The sequence below is a fragment of the Pogona vitticeps genome, chromosome 1 (genome assembly GCF_051106095.1).
Source record: "Pogona vitticeps strain Pit_001003342236 chromosome 1, PviZW2.1, whole genome shotgun sequence".
In the NCBI taxonomy this organism is placed as follows: domain Eukaryota; kingdom Metazoa; phylum Chordata; class Lepidosauria; order Squamata; family Agamidae; genus Pogona; species Pogona vitticeps.
In genome coordinates, this window is record NC_135783.1 from 322,270,882 (window position 1) to 322,292,094 (window position 21,213).

At 41.7% G+C, this 21,213-nt stretch overlaps 1 protein-coding gene across 1 annotated transcript in view; it reads left to right on the forward strand.

Moving 5' to 3' along the window:
- The window catches only part of ADCK1 (aarF domain containing kinase 1), a 195,694-nt gene that overhangs the window by 151,787 nt on the left and 22,694 nt on the right, over positions 1 to 21,213 (forward strand). Inside the window, exon 7 of the mRNA XM_072986491.2 lies at positions 5,691 to 5,807. Within this exon, the coding sequence (XP_072842592.2) occupies positions 5,691 to 5,807 (117 nt within the window). The remainder of the gene's footprint in view (positions 1 to 5,690; positions 5,808 to 21,213) is intronic.

The window sequence follows — 21,213 nt, forward strand, 5'->3', positions numbered from 1 at the left end:
CTAGGCAACAGAATGAAGATGTCATATGGGGCCACACACTGTTCTGCCCCCCTCTCTGATTATTCACAATGACTTTCTGTTGCAAAATTCTGTTCACATTATGCCTTACAGTGGTGCCTTGCTTAACGGGCGCCCCGTTTAACGATGAAATCACATAGCGATGAAGATTTTGCGATTGCAAAAGTGATTGCATTGCGATGTTTTAAATGGGAAAAAATCGCTTTGCGATGATCAGTACCCTGTTTCACTTACCGATCTGATCGGCGGTTCCAAAATGGCCACCGGGTAAAAAATTTGGCCACCCACTGTTTTCTGGGACAGATTCCTCGCTTACTGGGCAGCGAAAATGGCGACCGTATGGAGGATTTTCACTTTAAGGTAAGTCTGAAGCCCATAGGAACGCATTGAAGGGGTTTCAATGCAATGCATTTCTATGGGCTTTTTAATATCGCATAGTGACGAAATCACTTTGCAGCGATTTTTGCTGCACCGATTATCGTCGCTATGCGAGGCACCACTGTATATTAACATCGCTAAGTGAGGCACCACTGTACAGTGGTGCCTCACTTAACGAGCGCCCCGGTTAACAACGAAATCGCATAGCGATTTGGTTTTTGCGATCGCAAAAGCTATCACATTGCGATGATTTAGATGGGAAAATATTGATTTCCGATGATCGGTAAGCTGTTTTGCCTACTGATTTTCGCATAGCGATGTTTTCCCAACAGCTGATCGGCGGTTCCAAAATGGCCGCCGGGTAAAAAACATGGCCGCCCGCTGTGTTTTGGGACGGATTCCTCACATACTGGGCAGTGAAAATGGCCACCGTATGGAGGATTTTCACTTAAAGGTAAGTTTTTTGCCCATAGGAACGCATTAAAGGGATTTCAGTGCATTCCTATGGGCTTTTAAAAATCGCTTAGCGATGTTTTCGGTTAGCGGAGATTTTTGCTGCACCGATTAACATCGCTAAGCGAGGCACCACTGTACTTTGTTTTTCAATCAGATTTTGATATCCACCAACCCAGGTCTGATGTAACAGATGCATACCTAAAACTGAACCAATCAGTAAGGCCAAGAATGTGGTGTGAGTTCCAAAAATGAAAACAGCTGTACACAAGCCCAGTTGGAGCAACCTTGAGCAGGCTACATAGAATTAGTTATGGTTGGGTAGAGGTCCGCTATGCCATTTGGTGTGGTCCTTGCATCCAAATGGCATGGACAACTCAAGCGGCCCAGTTTGGTCCACCTGCCTGTTGAGAACAGCAAAAGCAAAGCAAAACAAACAAACAAACAGACAGACAGACAGACAGACAGAGAGACAAAAAACCCTCCTTGTTCCCCTCCTCTCTCTCTTCTTCAGCGAAGTAGTTCTCAATTGAGAGAAAACAAATTCTAAGTGCTATCCTAATAAACATTTTTTAAAAAACAACACTTTTTTCCTCTGCTTTTCCAGGGAGGAACAGAGGAAGTGTTTAATTTCCAAATATTGTGAAGTGGCTAAGCTGTCTTCTCAAGTCATTCTAGAATATTTCAAAACTGAAGCCAGCTGGCAAATTAAAGGCAGGAAGCTCATCTTTGGTTAATTTCCAGTGATTGCATGCACTGGAAGTGAACCAAAATGAAGTGATCCTATCTGCACCAAAAAACTAAACGAAACAAAACAAAAAGAACCCAGAACCCTTTGACAAGGAATCAGAAAAGTGCAGGATTAATGCTGTAGGATAAGATGCTTCGTTTGTCTGATTGCTGGAAAAAAGGAATGAACCAGCCCATCCTGGCAGCAGACCAAACAGTGCCCGTCTGATCACACCCTTAGTATCTTTTTATATAAAAATCTACTAGTGACCCCAAACTTTCTTCATTTCAGCAGCATAGTTTGAAATGGAGAGAAGACATCATTTTGGTATTAAATTGGGAGTCAAATACACTTGCAAATCTACTGCAAACAATCCTATCAAGGGTCGTCAACCTCCTTTTTGCCTACCTCTGCTTTGAAGGACTAGGTCACATTACACATTATACTTAATTAGGGCTGCAGCCTTTACAGAGGGAAATAGAAGACTGCCCATCTGGATTTGTACTCAGCATCTGAGGAACAAAGTAGTAGATTAAGATTACCATTAACGTTTGTTATTTGCATTATTGTATGTTTGTTAAAAGTGAATGCATGTACCAATTGCTGCAGAAAGAGTAGTTTGGACAGGAAGGAATACTATACTTAAGCATTCAGATTTGCAGAACAGAAAGGTTCAGTTTGCTTCAGTTGACATAAAAATTTATTTCCTATTGTTTGTGCATTTGCGAATTCTATGCCGACAGTCATCTGACTGGTTGCTTCTCGAAACAGAATACAGGACTCTAGTCCAATACAGGAAGGCAGCCTCATGCACAGAAAATAAAAAAAGGGCACCACAATTTTTCAACACTGTGTATATCTGCCGCCTTTCAGCATTCTGATCGTAGAGTGTCTGACCTGGTGACCCAGTGGAGAAGAGGAAGGGAATCTTGCACCTTCAATAGTTGTTTAGCTGTGAAGATTGTATTTCTGGAGGTGTACAAGATTCTACCTTTTTCTGCCTCCAGAACATGGAAAAGGTACTGGTTTTGGACAACAGGTCTAATAAATCCCCTGCCAGCTGGGGGATCTTGGGAGATGAAGTCCTCAAAAGTAACTTTTCAAAGGTCTGCAACATCTGCAGAAATTCAGATATCTTCCTTCATATTAAAGATGCAAGAACCCTGTTCTCTTTTCTATCTGGCCACACTGTATTTGACAAACACACAACAAATAATTGTTCAGCAACAAAGAAGGCAATTCCTCACTATTGTGGGCAAGAATCCCGTAGAAGGAATGGAGTAGCCCTCATAGTCAACAAAAGAGTGGGAAAAGCTGTAATGGGATACAATCTCAAAAATGATAGAATGATGTCAATACGAATCCAAGGCAGACCATTCAACATCACTATAATCCAAGTTTATGCACCAACCAGCATTGCTGAGGAGACTGAAATTGAACAATTCTATGAAGATTTACAACACCTTCTAGAACTGACACCAAAGAAAGATGTTCTTCTCATTCTAGGGGACTGGAATGCTAAAGTAGGGAGCCAAGAGATAAAAGGAACAACAGGGAAGTTTGGCCTTGGAGTTCAGAATGAAGCAGGACAAAGGCTAATAGAGTTTTGTCAAGAGAATAAGCTGGTCATCACAAACACTCTTTTCCAACAACACAAGAGGCGACTCTATACATGGAAATCACCAGATGGGCAATATCGAAATCAGATTGATTATATTCTCTGCAGCCAAAGATGGAGAAGCTCTATACAGTCAGCAAAAACAAGACCTGGAGCTGACTGCGGTTCTGATCATCAGCTTCTCATAGCAAAATTCAAGCTTAGACTGAAGAGATTAGGAAAAACCACTGGGCCACTCAGGTATAATCTAAACCAAATCCCTTATGAATACACAGTGGAAGTAAAGAACAGATTTAAGGAACTAGATTTGGTGGACAGAGTGCCTGAAGAACTTTGGATAGAGGCTCGTAACATTGTCCAGGAGGCAGCAACGAAAACCATCCCAAAGAAAAGGAAATGCAAGAAAGCAAAGTGGCTGTCCAACGAGGCCTTAGAAATAGCAGAGAGGAGAAGGGAAGCAAAATGCAAGGGAGATAGGGAAAGTTACAGAAACTTGAATGCAGACTTCCAAAGAATAGCAAGGAGAGACAAGAGGGCCTTCTTAAATGAACAATGCAAAGAAATAGAGGAAGATAACAGAAAAGGAAAGACCAGAGATCTGTTCAGGAAAATTGGACATATTAGAGGAACATTTTGCGCAAAGATGAACATGATAAAAGACAAAAATGGGAGGGACCTAACAGAAGCAGAAGACGTCAAGAAGAGGTGGCAAGAATACACAGAGGAATTATATCAGAAAGATTTGGATATCCCGGACAACCCAGACAATGTAGTTGCTGACCTTGAGCCAGACATCCTGGAGAGCGAAGTCAAGTGGGCCTTAGAAAGCCTGGCTAACAACAAGGCCAGTGGAGGTGATGGCATTCCAGTTGAACTATTTAAAATCTTGAAAGATGATGCTGTTAAGGTGCTACATTCAATATGCCAGCAAGTTTGGAAAACTCAACAGTGGCCAGAGGATTGGAAAAGATCAGTCTACATCCCAATCCCAAAGAAAGGCAGTGCCAAAGAATGCTCCAACTACCGTACAATTGCACTCATTTCGCACGCTAGCAAGGTTATGCTCAAAATCCTCCAAGGTAGGCTTCAGCAGTATGTGGACCGAGAACTCCCAGAAGTACAAGCTGGATTCCGAAGAGGCAGAGGAACTCGAGACCAAATTGCTAACTTGCGCTGGATTATGGAGAAAGCCAGAGAGTTCCAGAAAAATATCTACTTCTGCTTCATTGACTATGCGAAAGCCTTTGACTGTGTGGACCACAGCAAACTATGGCAAGTTCTTAAAGAAATGGGAGTGCCTGACCACTTTATCTGTCTCCTGAGAAACCTATATGTGGGACAGGAAGCAACAGTTAGAACTGGTCATGGAACAACTGAGTGGTTCAAAATTGGGAAAGGAGTACGGCAAGGCTGTATATTGTCCCCCAGCTTATTTAACTTATATGCAGAATACATCATGCGGAAGGCTGGACTGGAAGAAACCCAAGCCGGAATTAAGATTGCCGGAAGAAATATCAACAACCTCCGATATGCAGATGATACCACTCTGATGGCAGAAAGTGAGGAGGAATTAAAGAACCTTGTAATGAGAGTGAAAGAGGAGAGTGCAAAAAACGGTCTGAAACTCAACATCAAAAAAACTAAGATCATGGCCACTGGTCCCATCACCTCCTGGGAAATAGAAGGGGAAGATATGGAGGCAGTGTCAAATTTTATCTTCCTGGGCTCCATGATAACTGCAGATGGAGACAGCAGCCCTGAAATTAAAAGGCGCCTTCTTCTCGGGAGGAAAGCGATGACTAATCTTGACAGCATCTTGAAAAGCAGAGACATCACCTTGCCAACAAAAGTCCGAATAGTCAAAGCTATGGTTTTTCCTGTCGTGATGTATGGAAGTGAGAGCTGGACCATAAAGAAAGCAGACCGCCGAAGAATTGATGCCTTTGAATTGTGGTGCTGGAGGAGGCTCTTGAGAATCCCCTGGACTGCAAGGAGAACAAACCTATCAGTTCTAAAGGAAATCAACCCTGAATGCTCACTTGAAGGACAGATCCTGAAGCTGAGGCTCCAGTACTTTGGCCATCTCATGAGAAGAAAAGAGTCCTTGGAAAAAACCTTGATGTTAGGAAGGTGTGATGGCAAGAGGAGAAGGGGACGACCGAGGATGAGATGGCTGGACAATGTCTGCGAAGCAACCAACATGAACCTGACACAACTCCGGGAGGCAGTAGAAGACAGGAGGGCCTGGCGTGCTCTGGTCCATGGGGTCACGAAGAGTCGGACACGACTAAACGACTAAACACACATAACAAAGAAGGCGGACTTAGTCATGCTGACTTATGAAAAGGCTTTTGTCAGGCATTTTAAGCATGCTTCTTTCAAGAACCTTGATGTCTTTCATATTATATGCAAAGTTCCTTACTTTTTATATAGTACCTTGTCTCCTGCTCCTCCCATGTTTCACAGTATTCATTGAGTTATGTTCTTTTTCAGGTTCCTAAGATTTACTGGGATCTTTCGACAAGGCGTGTTCTCTTCATGGAGTTAATGGAAGGTGGTCAAGTGAACGACAAGGCCTACATGGATAAAAATGGCATCAATGTGAATGAGGTAATATTCTCTCTGGCCATTACATAAGCCAGTGGTGCTGAGAACAGAATTGGGAGCATCCTGAAACCAAGTGATACTTCCAAAACTAGTTGCATATCAGTAATTTAAGGAGCCTACAAAATTTGTATCAACATGGACAGGTTCTCTACTGGTATCTTTAGGAGAGCCCTAGATTCATAATCTTGAGGCATTCATGTTCTGTTTTCCATTAGAGTTATCAACTGAATGATTATAGAATTGCATAGGACATGGGATGTAAAGGTTAGGTTGTCTGAACACGCTTCCCTGTTTGAGTCGAAGTTCTAAGCAGTATCTCATGGTCTTTAGCAATGTCTAGTGGTGGGAGCATGGCTTCCTGGTATATCAAATAGTTTGCATTCAGATGGTCATAGGTACAATCCCCCTCTAGGAGCACCTTCCTTTTCAGTTATTTTTCAGAAGTACGTAGATGAGTATCTCTTGAAGGAAGAGGGGAGGTTGGCTGAGGGAGGGTTTAGGTTGGAGTCAGGCAAATCACAGATGACTGAGTAAATTGGCTTGATTTGGACCAATCCAAGGTCTGGATCAAAGTGAAATGGCCAGATTCTGTTCCAGGGTGAAATGAAGCAAATTTACAAACTGATTTGTTTCCAGAGCACAAACTAAATTGAACAGGGCATAAATCATTCCAGCCTTTTATTTTCTTTTTTTTCTTTTTGAGGAAAAAAAAAGTTTAAAAGTGCCCAGTAGAACTACCTCTGAAGCTAGGTGTCTGAGATGTGGTAGGTTTATTCCCCCAATTTAGAGTCTCTCATGTACATCAGTGGAAAAAAAAAGTTGTACAGTGGTGCCTCGACTTATGAACTTAATCCGTTCTGGAAGATGGTCGTAACTCAAAATGGTCGTAAGTCGAAGCACCATTTCCCATTGAAATGCATTGAAATGCAATTAATCCATTCCGGCAAAAGAAAAAAATCATCAAAAAACCCAACCCCCCCAAAAAAACATTGCAAGACCGATCAGAAATGCGATTAATTCGTTCCAGCTGAAGGGGGGAGGGAGAAAAGCAAGCCAAGTGTGCAAGACACATTGGAAATGAGGAAAAAGCAAAGCAGAAAGCAAGCAAAGCATTCAAGACACGTCAGAAATGGGGGGACCCCAAAAAGGAAGCAAACCCCCCAAGAGCCATCGGAAATGGGAAAAACATACCAAAAAAGAACAACCCACCCAAAGATCCATCACAGCACAGAAACATAACCCCCCCCCAGCCCAAAACCATGCTGCAAAACCCACCTAGGCCACTTTTTAAAAAGCAGAAAGCAGCACCTTACCTTACCAGACAGTCCAAAGCCTCCTCCAATCGCACTCACTCTAACCGTTGGGGCGAAAGGACTACAAAGAAACAGCCTCTTTGCCTACCAATGGTTAGCAATTTGAATTTCCTGCCTTTTTCCCTGCCTGTTTTTGATTGTAACTTGAAGCTCTGGCCGCACGTTGAAGCAAAATTTTGCGGCCGGTGCTGGTCGTAGCTCAAAATGGTTGTAAGTTGGAACGTATGTAAGTCGAGGCACCACTGTAGCTGCTTTGGGTTTTCTGTATACTGTACTGTAAATCAGTAGGAGGCTTACAAATTCACTGTGATCCAGCAAACGAATCAAATTGGCTGAGGCAAAAATTGCTCTAAACCAAATCAGAATACATTCCAAGCCCTAAGTGGCTCTCCAAAGTAGATTGGGGGACCAGCACACAGCCCTGATGAAGGTGATAGTTCAGAGGCAGTGATGTATGATTATTGCCTTTTTCTCAATTGACTTGGTTTGCCCTAAATAATATAATTACATAGTCAAATCTGACTGACCCTATAATGTTGCTTCATTGTATGATCCATGGTTGGCCACATGTAATGGGTATCAGAAAGGGGTCAAAAAAATTCAGTCAGAACAGAAGCAGAGACACAGAGAGGGGGAAACGGAAAAGAAAAAAGTGAACATTGCATACATGGGTGGGTGGGAACCATGTTGCCATTCCCTGGGAAACACCATTTTTAACTTCACAATCAGCACAATTCTACATCTAGTTTTGTGTATTAGTGATAACTAATTGCCCATCTGCAAAATTGGAGATTTGTCTTTTGAAATATCGCATCATTCTAAATGTGATAATGTTCTGTTAGGAGATGCAGTGATTCTTGTGCACATGGTGCATATAGCTGTCTCTTTGGAGATGAAAGTATGTGTTGGGTGGGGTTGGGGAAGGCACCTAATTTTATGTGCAAGAGCTAGGGTATGGTCCAGCCTGTCAGACTTGCTCTCTGAGTCAGTGAATTCTGATTGAATCAGTGCTGCCTGCTCCCACCCCACCCTGTGCAATATTGATGGGCATCAAAACGCCACTTGGCTGACTAGCTATCAAAGAACTCCAGCATAAAATCAATTATACTTAATCCGTCTGTCCATCTGTCTCTGAAGTCTGGATGCTCCCTTCCCTGTCATATTTTTATTCTGTGGCAGAGTTCATGCAGCATCAATTATAGACCTTCCAAAATATATCCAGAGGGGACCTACGTTGTGTGTTCATTATCTTCTGAGAGGCTACATCTTTATTCCTCTACAGTACTTTCTCTCGGAAAGAATTACTCACAAATGTACATAAGCACACACAAATCACCTTAATGACTAATTGCTTGTACATGGAGGGAAATTAATAATCAGAATTGCTGGCTTTCTGTTCTCCTATGCATAGTTGCTATCATACATGTCAGTTTTTAATATTCTGTGACCATTTGACGACAATCAAGGAACTGCTAAGGGCAGGACTATGGAAATTAAGGGGTGAGAAAGTACAGATAACAGAAGACCTGCCCCCTTGTCTGTATTCACTGTGGTGACCAGGGTCGGAAAACAGCTTTCGGATTGACTTCAGTGGGTTCCCCATGTGCTTTAGCTTCTCCCATACTTTATAACAATGGTTATTCATTCCTATGCAGAAAAGTGTGTCTTTGCACTTAGGGAATACTATTGCAGTAATAGCAAAAGCCCTCATTTGATCCCCTGGATGGTGCTTTAGCTCACTTTGCATCATGGAGTTCTCCATGGTTTTTGGGATCTCTTCTTCCTCACATAGTAAAGGACATTCTGTTGGTATCCTCATTAAGCCAATAGCAGGTTGCTGCAGGCATCACACTGTGCTTCCTACAGTGCTGGCTGAACTGTTCTGAACCCTTTCTACAACTAAATAGACCAAATGCTTTTCTCAGGGATCTTTTTCTAAAATAACACATGATAGATCTGGACCATGACCTTGTAGTTAGGAGCCATTTTTGTATGTCTGGTGTTACTGGCAGACCTGACAGGTATCCAAAGTTTACCGACATCATATGATACTTGCACAAGTTTTACATCCTGGTTCCAACTATTGCACTTCAGATGGAGGCTCCATTGACTTCAATAGACTTTTAGATGCATTTTCTATAGACATTCCCTGTAATGTATGCACTTATTTACACACTTTACCAAAATCATATATTTTTACAGAATCTTTTTGTTATTCAATTCAGTTTTTAAAACTAGATGTGTGATTTTGTGTTTACAAAACATAGTGCATGCCTCACAGATATTTAGATGTGTGGGTAAACATTTGCTTAGTCTTGCAAAGAATCCTGTGGGTTGCAAAATGGGTTATTTCAGGAAGAATCTTGGTACAGTACTTTAGAAGTTCTTTTGCCTTCCTAATATGCAAGTCAGTTTGGGCCTGCTTTCTTATCCTAAATTATCAGGATAAATCTCATATTTAATATCCCCTTCCTTACATAAGCTTTTTCTCTTTTGCATCCTCTCATCCATTATGGCTATTTTTCATTCCCTCTCCTCTGGGGGGTACTCTCTTTGCTAAGGAGGAGGTTCACAGCCTGGGCATACTTCTGGACCCAACACTACCATTGGAGTCCCAGGTAGCATCTGTGACTCATTCTGCCTTTTTCCACCTGAGGTGGATTGCCTAGCTATGTCCCTGCCTTGAAACAAGATCCCTCACCACATTGGTCCATGCAATGATAGTCTTGAAATTAGATTACAGTGGTGCCCTGCTTGACAACGATAATCCGTTCCCCTGAAATCGCTGTTAAGCGAAATGTTGTCAAGTGGAAAAAAAAACCATTGGAATGCATTGAAAACCGGTTAATGTGTTCCAATGGGGAACTACCTCATAGTCCAGCGAAGATTGCCCATAGAGAACCGCTGATCAGCTGTTTAAAATCACTGTCTTCCGAAGCAGGGGTCCGGAAAACAGCTATTTTGCGAAGGGAGGGAAGCCATTTTGCGGAGCCAGAAAAATCGTCATTTTGCGAACAAACGGTTTGTGAAGCAGGCACCTAATCGACCTCAAGCGTAAAAACCCCATAGGAACCATCGTAAAGCGTCGTCTAACAGGGTTGTCGTCAAGTGGGGCACCACTGTACTGTAATACTGTCTACATGGGGCTGCCCATGAGGCTGCTACAGCAGGTCCAGAATACTGAGTAGAGTGAATAAATACCATTGTATCTCCCCTATTCGGGCCACCCTGCATTGGTTACCTCTTCTTTTCTGTGTCAGTTTCAAAGTGATACTGCTGACATGCAAGGCCCTAATTGGTTTGGGACCTCGATACCTGGCAGAACACCTGCTTTCAACGAGCTCTGCCTGACCTACTCGATCTTCCCAGGCTGGGCGCTTGACAATATTGATCCCAAGAGAGGCCTGGAAAGAGAAGACCAGAAACCGGGTCTTCTCAGTGGTTGCTCCACACCTTTGAAATAAACTTCCGCCTGAAATATGCCTGGCCTCTTCACTGGGAATTTTAAGAGATCTTTGAAAACATGACTGTTTAGGCAGGCTCTCTGGGATATTATATTGACAGAGCACAGTGATACTTTGAGTGCTTAAGTTAATTGCCCCGCCACCTTTTCTTTTTAAATTGTGTTTTAATCGTTTTCATATTTTCATCTTGTCTTTTTCCTAGTTTTAAGTTAATTGACATATTTAATTTCATTTCCTATATTATTATGGTTTTGAATGTTATTTAAAATGTTATGTGTTGTTTATTATGTTGTGAACCACCCAGAGTGGCCTTGGTAGCCAAAAAGGTGATACAGAAAACAACAACAACATATGGGACTGTGAGCTACATCTGTAATTATATATTTGTTATGCTAGATGCCATTATCACGTTTCTTCTACATTCTTTCCCCACAAAAGCAACAAGAACATTGAGTCTTTTGCCTCATCTGTAAATGTGGAAGATGGCCATAATGCAGTGGCAAAAGGAGCATATGCTTTGTGTGCAAGAGGACAAAGATTCGATTCAAAAGATCTGAAACTTTTCAGGAGTGGGATTGATGCATTAGAAACATTTGACAGGTCAGAACAGAAATCGCTTGGTTTTATGTGCCAGTATAGTGGTATTCTTGGATGCACTGCCATCATTAGAGTCTAAGGTACCCTCACTGGATTTCACTAGCTTAGCTTGCTTTCCTAATTGGCACTCTATCTGGATGCAATTGATCCAATTGGTAACATCCCCATAGAGCAGTGGGTTTCAAACTTGGGTCCCCAGATGTTCCTGGACTAAAACTTCCAGAAATCTTCATCACTAGCTGTGCTGGCTAGGATTTCTGGGAATTGTCATTCAAAAACACCTGGGAATCCAAGGTTGGGACTAGAGACGGGGGCAAATATAAAAATGGAGTGTTTTTTTCAATGAAATTAGCTGATTCGTTAAATATTCATCAATCAGTATTCGTCAAATTTTAAGTCCCGACAAATATGGCTTTACAAATACTTCTCCATTTTATTTGTCCTTCATAATTTTTTTAAAAAGCATTTTGCCTACTGGCCACCGATCAACTGATTGGCGGGCCGATAGGCAACCACCCACCCCCACAGCCTACCCCACCCTTTCCTCTCCCTATCTTAGCCCCCCACCTCCACCAAGACCCCCTTACCATAATTGCCGCCACTGCCGAGGTCTCCATATGGCCTCCGCAACCACAGCGTGTGAAAAGGGAGACTGGCTGTCCTTTGCAAAGATGGCAGCTGCAACTTCATGTAGGGTAGGGAAGCTGCAGCTGCCATCTTTGCAAAGGGCAGCCTGGATTCCCTTTGCCTACCTTAAGGGAATCCAAGCTGCCCTTTGCAAAGATGGCAGCTGCAGCTTCCCTACCCTGAATGAATCCGCAGCAGGCATCATTGCAAAGGTCAGCCTGTTTCCCCTTTTACACGCCGTGGCTGTAGAGGTCAAATGGAGACCTCAGCAGTGGTGGCGCTGGTTATAGTAAGGAGGTGGGGTGGGGTGGTGCAGCAGTGGGGGGTGGCAGTGGTAGAGTGGCAGTGGCAATGGAGTGGTGGTGGTGGCAGCAGGATGGGGGTGTTTTTTATAATAGCTCGCCCAACAAATTGACGAATAACTTTGTTATTCCTCACGTCTCAAGGGCAACTTCGTGCTTTGTGAGTCGTCAACTTTTGACAACTCACAAAGCGGGGTGACTCGTCAAAATTGTGAATCGTCCCCTTCTCTAGTTGGGATTCATTGCCATAGGAAAATATGGAAAGTTGCTTTAAAAAGGTAATTTATTGGCTGAAATCCTTTCCTTTTCCATAGCTTACACCATAGCTTACAAGGCTGATATCTGTTAAAGCAATTTGTCAAGAAATAAAAAGTCCAATACTGCCCCCCTGCAAAAAAATAAAATAAAATAAAAAGTCTTGAGGCTTCAGTGAGTTTGCTTTCATCATGAAAAGTTCTTGTGGACTGTGGTAGTGAGGGAATCACTGGTTTCTGAAAATTGCCACTGATCAGAAAATCCCAGATTCTAAAGCTCTGCAAACAGAATTGCACCCAGTGAATAATTCACTAAAAAGTACTTTTCAACTAGTTCATTACAGTTAGTATTACAAATATTTTTAAAAATTAGATTAAAAATAATAGTGTTTCTTATGTATCTTGTTTGTTTATTTGCTTGCTTGTTAGTTTTTTTCCCCATAGCTTTTAAAGAAGCTGGTATCTTAGGTATGGCATAAAACTGATATGGCATATATTGGTATGGCTTAAAACTGAAACATTCTGATCATAAATGTCTAACAACAGCTTAACATGCCTTAATGTGTCCTTTGAAAGGTAACTACAACATAACTAGGAAGCATTACTCAAAGCATGTGCAAACAAATGGCATTGTTCTGTAAATCACGGTACTTTTAAGTGTAAGTTTATTAAGGTTCAAAAAAAGAAAAAAGTAACTTATTACAGGTAGATACATAACTTGCACCTCCTTAGCCCCAAGTTCTATGTAACATTGTACCTCAGTCTGCACTTCAAAGACAGTGTAAAAACTGCAGCTTGTGCAGAATATAAGTACAGTAGTCAGACTCTTAACCACGACCAAGCATTGTGAATATATTATGGCTGTCCTTTCTTCAGATGTAAATCCTGGTTTCAGGACAAAAGCCCTTTGCCTCAGAAGGTGCCCTTGACCAAAAGTGTGGGGGGGGGGAGGAAGAGAAAACAATATTTAGTGCAAATTAAGCAAACTTTTATAAACAGTCCTTGAATGAGAATGCACAAATGCACAAAATGATGATGGTTACTGCTTTGTTGCAGGGGCTTTAAAAGGGTTAGAAGCCTTGAAATGTATGCTTGCATGTTTTCCAACAATCAGCCAGTCATTCTTTGGCTGCTGTCTGTGTGCACTTGTATTTCTCAAAGGTGGGGAAGGGGCGCACAATGGGCAGTCAGACTTCTAACCCGGTGCTCCATCCCATTGAGCTATCTAGCTACTAAATATCAAGTTAACATAATTCTTTTTAGTAGTTCCTGTTGATTAGGAAGTTTGGGAGTTCAATTCCCCACTATGCCTTTCTGCAGGGGCTGGCGTTGATGATCCATAGGGTCCCTTCTAGCTCTGCAGTTCCAAGATAAGATTCTACGTTTTTTTTTTTTTTTTTTTTTGCATAGCCTTGCTCGCATGGACATACAAAACCATCTTTTACCAGCTTACATTACAGGTCCATGTACTCTGGCACTATAATATATTTGGCCTGAGAGCACATCTCCAAAATCTCTCCCAGCTTTGCTAAGATCTATCTTGTTTTCTTAAAATTGGGGTATTGTGTCTGTGAAGCTTGGAACCTCTTGGCACTGCATTACTCTGTTTCTGTGGATCTCTGATTCTAACCGCACCTCACTTTTCCCAAAAGAAGCCTCGCCATATTTAGCTGGAAAGAGCAGACAAAAATCTGTGCTAAGCAGGCTTTCTTTTGTAGAGCAATGCAGCCCTGAAAAGCAGGCTGAGCCTTTCTCCTCTAAATGGAAAGGATCCCTGAGGTGAAAGCTCCCTTCAAACCAGGTTACTGACATTTACTTAATGCCGTCTGTAGCAGGATTATCATTAAAGCTGCCCAAAAGCACATTAATCTCCCTGGATCCGTCCAAGCGCTGGACTGTAATGGCATTTAATCAGAGAAGCCTTTGATTTCTAAAGACAAGTGCAAACACTGAAATATCTGCCTGTGGAACAGTTACTTATTCATGTGCGAGGGCAGCCTGCAATGAGAACATAGCTGGGGGACTAAGAGAAAGGGGAAGGAGAGAGCCAGGCTTCTCATGAATGCAGAGCAGTCTTCCATAACCTGTTGAACTCTGGACGTGACCAACTCACCATGGCTGTTCAGAGGTGGTGAACACCATGCCTCACTGCCTGAATGAGGCTGCAGGTACTTAGCTTGGTCCACCAGTTCTGGGTGCTATTTCTCTGTTTCCAAGACATCTGGAAGGCACCATCTTGAGGAAGGCTGATATAGAGGGCAAGGTAAAAAGAAGGGCAGGATTGTGGGTTGTTTTTTTGTGGTTTTTTTTGGAAAATGTATTTTTGCAAAGGTTCTTCTCCTAGATCACAGCATCAGAGATTCTGAGACACAGTATACAGACAAGTATAACCTTTGATGGACTTACCCAAGTTTTACCATAAAATTAAATATTTGGTCATAGTTCTACGGGTCAGTAGAAGGCAGTTCCCTTCATGATGTAAGGAATAGGATCCCCACCTTTTAATCTTGCCTCTCCCTTTGTATGTGATGGCACAGTTATTCTTGAGTGCATGAATCATAGTAGAGCCTTTTCAGGTACATTATGCCAACTTTGTAAGGAAGCTTGTGCATTTATGAGATAGGTCTATTTGTACATCATTGTACTTCGCCAGCCTCTGAGTCAGGCAAACAGTGAGATAACCTATCTACTGATGGGATTTGAACACAGGTATTGAAATTGCTCCTGATCTGTATTGGCTTCCTTTTCTGCACCTGATATTAACATGGGGGAAGGGCCCCATTAGCTTCCGTAGAAACTGTCCCCCCCCCCCGGCAAATAAATCTTGCGCAGAAGGATGGTGTATGCTTGGAAATCCAGTTTGGAAACACAGGTAGAAAGCCATTAGTTCTCAATCTGCATCAAGCGCCCCTCGCTGGTTATTTGTGACGGAAAAATCCTGCATGCAGGGGGCAACTCCCATGATTAACACTGTGTATAATTTGGCCCATAAATCTGCTGCAAATTCTGCTCTGTGACTCAGTTATCATATGCATGACCAGGAAACTCCTAGTATCTGACAAAAGGAGCAGCCCCCAATCTATGGATCTTAATTATTTGTTCAAAGATGGGCAGCAGATCGATCTAGATTCACTGCTAATTTCCTACTCATCATTTTGCAACAGCAGGAACAGAATAATTCCCTTTTCTGTGTTTTAAGTTATATGCTGGCATTGTTAGTATGTAATAACCGAATAATCCAAAAATAGAGTAATACAACTACCCTTATATCAATATTGGTTTTTGCCAAATTTGTGCTATAACCAGTCTCTGCTTCTTTGGTCAAATACTGATGTAAAATCAATAAAGGCAACAAATAGATGTTTGTTTAGACCCTCAATTTGATTAGATAAGCTGTGTTTATCTTACACAATGCTATTTTTTGCTGCAGATCCAGGAAATTATATGCAGGCTTTTTATTGATTTTTGCTAAAAATTAAACATTTTACAACATGCACAGCTAAAATGCATACAGTTTGAAAGAATTTACATGAGCTTGCTATTAGTGAATGGAGGGATGTACAGATGATTAGCATAGATGGAATTCCTGGAGTATGGGAACATTATTTGATCATTTGTGTAATTCTTAAAAAGTAATGGTGTGAGGACGCTACCTTGGGGGAAGAGTGTTCCTTTGGTTTCTTCAATGATTATGCCCACCTTGAAATTCAACAAAGAATCTTCAGTTTTTAAAGTAGAACTGTGTCCATTTCTGTTAGTCCACAATCTTTAGTAAGGAGATAGAATTTTTTGAACAACTGTGGTATAGTATCATATGCTACTGTAAGGTCAACAAAAGCTGCCCCAGTTATTTTATGAGTTTCAAAACCATCTTTTGTATACTGGGTTAGATTTAAGATTTGAACCATACACCTCTTGCCGGGTCGAAAGCCTGCCTATTCTGGAATTAGAAGAGGTTACACTTTAAGGGCTAGATTATGTAATATTCATTCAAGCATTTTGTATAAGTGGCATAGAAATGAGATTGGCCTGTAGCTTTTGGGGTCAGATGGTTCTTTGCCTGGTTTCAGTATAGTGATTACTTTCATCTTCTGCCATATTTTTGGTATTTGTTTGCTATCTAGTAGTTATTAAAAAATTAAAGGAGTCATTCTTTTGTATTTTGCCAAAATGTTTAGTTTGCTCAATCCAGATATCATTGAGTCCTGCTGCTTTACAACTCTTACAATTTCTGATGGCTCCCTCTTGCTCCACCAATATGAAGGTAATGGAAAGTTCATTAGATTCACTTTGATATTTCTTTGATGTTTTATTTTTATTATGTGTTGGTTGAGTCTTCCCTGCCAGGAGCAGTTGATGTGCTCTTTGATTGGGGGTATATTAGCATACAATGTCCTTTAGTTTGCTTCATTGTTCAGTCTCTTCAGTAGTCTCCAAGCTTTTTGATTTCTTTTTGCCATCTCAAGCTCTGTTATAGTGTCTATCCAGTGAGCTATTTTCAATTCTTCAAGAGTCAAGATCAGATTTTTCCCAACTTTTATTGTATCTTCACTAAAATGATTTTCTTCAACATATGGAATATAACTTCAGTATTGGACATATGTTTCTGGAATGCTGTTGGTCTGGTATCCTCTTGGAATGGAGGCACAAGAACATTCCAAAACAAAAGTTACAAACTGATCATAGTTGTCTGGTTGAGGGGCAGTCTGAAGCACATCTGCATCTAAATTGGTGTAAACTTTTCTTAGTTAGCTTTTTTCCAATAATGCTTTTTACAGAACGGTATAGATCAGTGGTTCCCAGCCTGGGGTAACCCAGGTGTTCTTGGATAGCAATTCCCAGAAGTCTTCACCACCAGCTGTGCTGGCTGGGGTTTCTGGGAGCTGTAGTCCAAGAACATCTGGATTACCCAAGGTTGGGAACCACTGGTGTAAATTAAGCTTGAATGGCTGAGTAAATCTGACACTGAATGGTCTATGCTGAGTGTTTGGGACTGGAGCTCCTTCAGTCTTAATGCACTGTTGAGCTGTGGGCTCACTAACAAAAATTAGAACTGGATAGTAGCCTCTGTAACACTTGCCACTGTTAAATGAACTGGATCATTTAGGATCATGTACAAGTCACATTAAATGGGATTCCATCCATTTTATAATGTCTTTGCCATTTGCATCATCATGTTCAAAGTTTCAAATCTTGCTATGGCTGTTGAAATCTCCAACTAGAAAGTCCGTGTTTTGGTTTTTAGACAAGTTGAATACCAATGTGCATGTTGATATAGAGAAAATAAGAGAGGAAACGTGTATCTATCTGGTGTCCCTGCTTAATAATTCAATTCCTATATGCAGTGATGCCTTATTTAAATAGAAGTAAAGGGGTAAAGTCATGCAGTAGCAAAAATGGTTAGAAGATGCATTTGACCCTGGGCCACTTGAAGGCTGTCATCACAACTTTGTCTCATCGGGTTTGCTTACTTGGAGATTATTTTTATTTATTATGTTTGACGTATGGTGGGAGGGGGGTAGGGTTTATACAATATTGTGATGACCAAGAAGAGTAGTGGACCCACAAAGTTAGGTGCAATATAAGTGTTACTAATAAATAAACAAAATAAATAGAATTCAGGCTGCCAGTCAACTATGATGAGCTGCATAGGGGAGAGAAACAGACTGAGAGAAAGAGAACATACTGTGCTAGATTTTCTCTCCAATATGCTTGCTTTCTTGGAGGATTTATTTTTAGTTGGGATAATATCTATAAATGATATCATCCACCTGTCATCTGAAATTCTACAGTTAATTGTATTATCTTCCCTCTTATTTAGCAGAATGTTGCTTTGCTGTCTTTTCTGCCCATAAGTGATTGAACTAGATTTGTGTTCAGTTGCCCAGCTGTGTACATTGCCCCCTTCTCTAATCAGAACTCTTTGCAAATGACTAACAACACTATACAGTACTTGTAACATTGCACCAAAAGATTGCTTCCTCCTGTCTTGGAAAATCTACTTAAAGTCAAATCCTTCATGTTTTCTCTGTGATTCCATGCTCTCATTAATGAAGGAAAGCTGCAGACCAGTGATCTTCAGCCATTGGTGGTGTCCAGGCCCCTTGCTCATTTCAAACCAAAATGGCTGGAGAACTGCAATAGTAGGATTAAAAAAAACCCTCCTCCACATTCACTAATCCAATTAACCTTCGATTAAGTTTTCAAAATCAATGGTATTATTTTGGCCTGAGGAGGTAATATCGAGCCCCGAGAAATGAGCTACATCACGACCTTTAGTTTTAATGAGATCAATAGAAGTTAGTGTCACCATCTCTTAAAATAATTGCCAAATATTATGTCCCAAGAAGGTCCAACTGCTAGTATCTGTTCTAAATGGAAAGAGACAGGAATAAATAGAGGAAAGTTATGCAAGGATCCTATGTTGTACTGTTTGCTCCATTTGAAGTCATCAAGGCACAGGTTATGTGGGGGAAATATAGCACTTCCACATGACTGCTGTGCAGAGCTAGTCATGTTGCCTTTTCAGAGTAAAATGAAAAATTCTAAGAACTGAGCCGAAATACTTTCTGTGTAGCTGCTGGCCAATGGAAGACGAAGTTACTGCCAAATGTAACAGGTCTTCTAACCATTCTTCTTCACATGGGAAACAAAATGGTTCCTACTTTTTAGCATAAATGCATGCAAGATACACAGTGCTTACAGAAATACTTACTGAAGTGCATATATTTTGGGAAATGCAAAACACACACACACACACACACACACACACAGAGCCAATCGAGCCCTCAAGAATGAACAGTCTTAACCAGTGGCAAAAATGAAAACGTGAATGATAAGATGCTTTACTGATCCTCCCATCCTCAGTTACAGTAGATTATTTGCTTCATCTTTCTGTTCCCTGTTTATGAGTGGGTGAAACAGAATGGATGTTTTGACATCAACACAATAAATACTAAATTCAGAATTTAGATGTAGCCTGCTCCATTGAGGAGATTTATTCACTAAGAAACAAGACATGATTATCATACAGTAATGTTGTTCTAGAAGTCTGTACTATGTATGTAGGATAGGTAAAGGTAAAGGTTCCCCTTGACATTTAGTCCAGTCGTGTCCAACTCTAGGGCGCGGTGTTCATATCTGTCTCCAAGCCATAGAGCCAGCGTTTGTCCGTAGACAGTTTCCGTGGTCACGTGGCCAGCACGACTAGACATGGAATGCCGTTACCTTCCCACTGAGGTGGTACCTATTTATCTACTTGCATTTACATGCTTTCGAACTGCTAGGTTAGAAAGAGCTAGGACAAGCAACAGGACCTCACACCGTTGTGTTGATTCAATCTTATGACTGTTGGTCTTCTGACCTTGCAGCACAGAGGCTTCTGCTGTGTAACCCGCAGCGCCACCATGTCCCACATGTAGGATATAGCTGGATTATTATACTAGTAATAGTGTAGTGTGGACAAATTGATAGACCATGACTTCAGAAGTTCTGGATTCAAACCCCATTTAGCCATGGAAACTTAATGAGGTATGGAACTTGTAAAACCACTCCTTACCTTGAAAACCCTATTACAGTAATGTGTGTTATGTGCTGTCAAGTCAGTTTCAACTTGACAGCACTTAACACAAGTTATTATACAATCCTCTTTATACCGAGTCTAAATTTTCCAGACTAGCCTTCTTGCAAAATATGTTCCATGAGTAGCAAGTCCCTTCCTTATCAATTATTTGCACACAGTTTTTGTACCCCTCTCATCTCCAGTCCTATCCCCATGTAGTATTTATTGCTGTTGCATTCTTTGCAGTTCATCAATAAATACATGGCAATTGATACACTGGCAGACAGCATCTCACCTTGTTCATCATTCTGTCTTCCTCCAGTAACCAGCCAAGTACCATACTGAAGTGTCCATGCAGGAAATTAGAATATCTCTCTGCTGCTGTCTGTGATATCTGATCATCAGTGGATATATTGTCTTTGCAAATAATGGAGACCACATCCCTATAATCTTTTTATTTGCATGCCCAAAGATTTTTCTCAAATTCTCAGGAACCAATAGAAATACAAAAATGAGCATAGACATGGAATAACAATTACAATCATAGTAAAATAAGGAAAAATAGTGTAAGGAAAATTAGAAAAAGAATTCAGAAATTAGCTGGAGGGAAGACCTGGATATATAGCCATGTTTTTAATTGGGTTTTAAAAACACCCAGTGTAGGGGCTGCGCGAATCTCCGGAGGGAGGTTGTTCTAGAGGCGAGGAGCCACCGCCGAGAAGGCCCGGTTTCGTGTCTTCTCCTTCCGGGCCTCTCTCGGCGTCAGGCTCCTCAACCTCACCTCCTGACTCGCGCGGGTGATCCAGGTAGACCTAGGTGGAAGCAGTCGTTCCGCCAAGTATCGAGGTCCTAAACCGTTTAGGGCCTTATAAGTAAGCATTAAAACTTTGAAGTCGACGCGAAAACGGATGGACAGCCAATGCAATGTGGCCAGAGTTGGAGAAATGTGTTGGTATTTTCTCACTCCGGTAAGGAGTCTGGCCACAGCATTCTGCACCACCTGAAGTTTCCGCATCAGCTTCAAAGGCAGCCCCACGTAGAGTGGGTTACAGTGGTCTAATCTTGAGATTACGAGTGCATGCACCAAGGTGGTGAGTACCCCCATGTTGAGATAGGGCCGCAGCCAGGCAACCCGCCAGAGATGGAAAAAGGCGGAACGGACTACCGACGTCACCTGCATTTCCATGGTGAGTGTCGGGTCCAGATGTATGCCCATGCTGCGGACCCCACTCTTCACGGCCGGGGTCGCACCCCCAAACGTGAGAGAATCTCCCAAGCCGCCAACCATGGG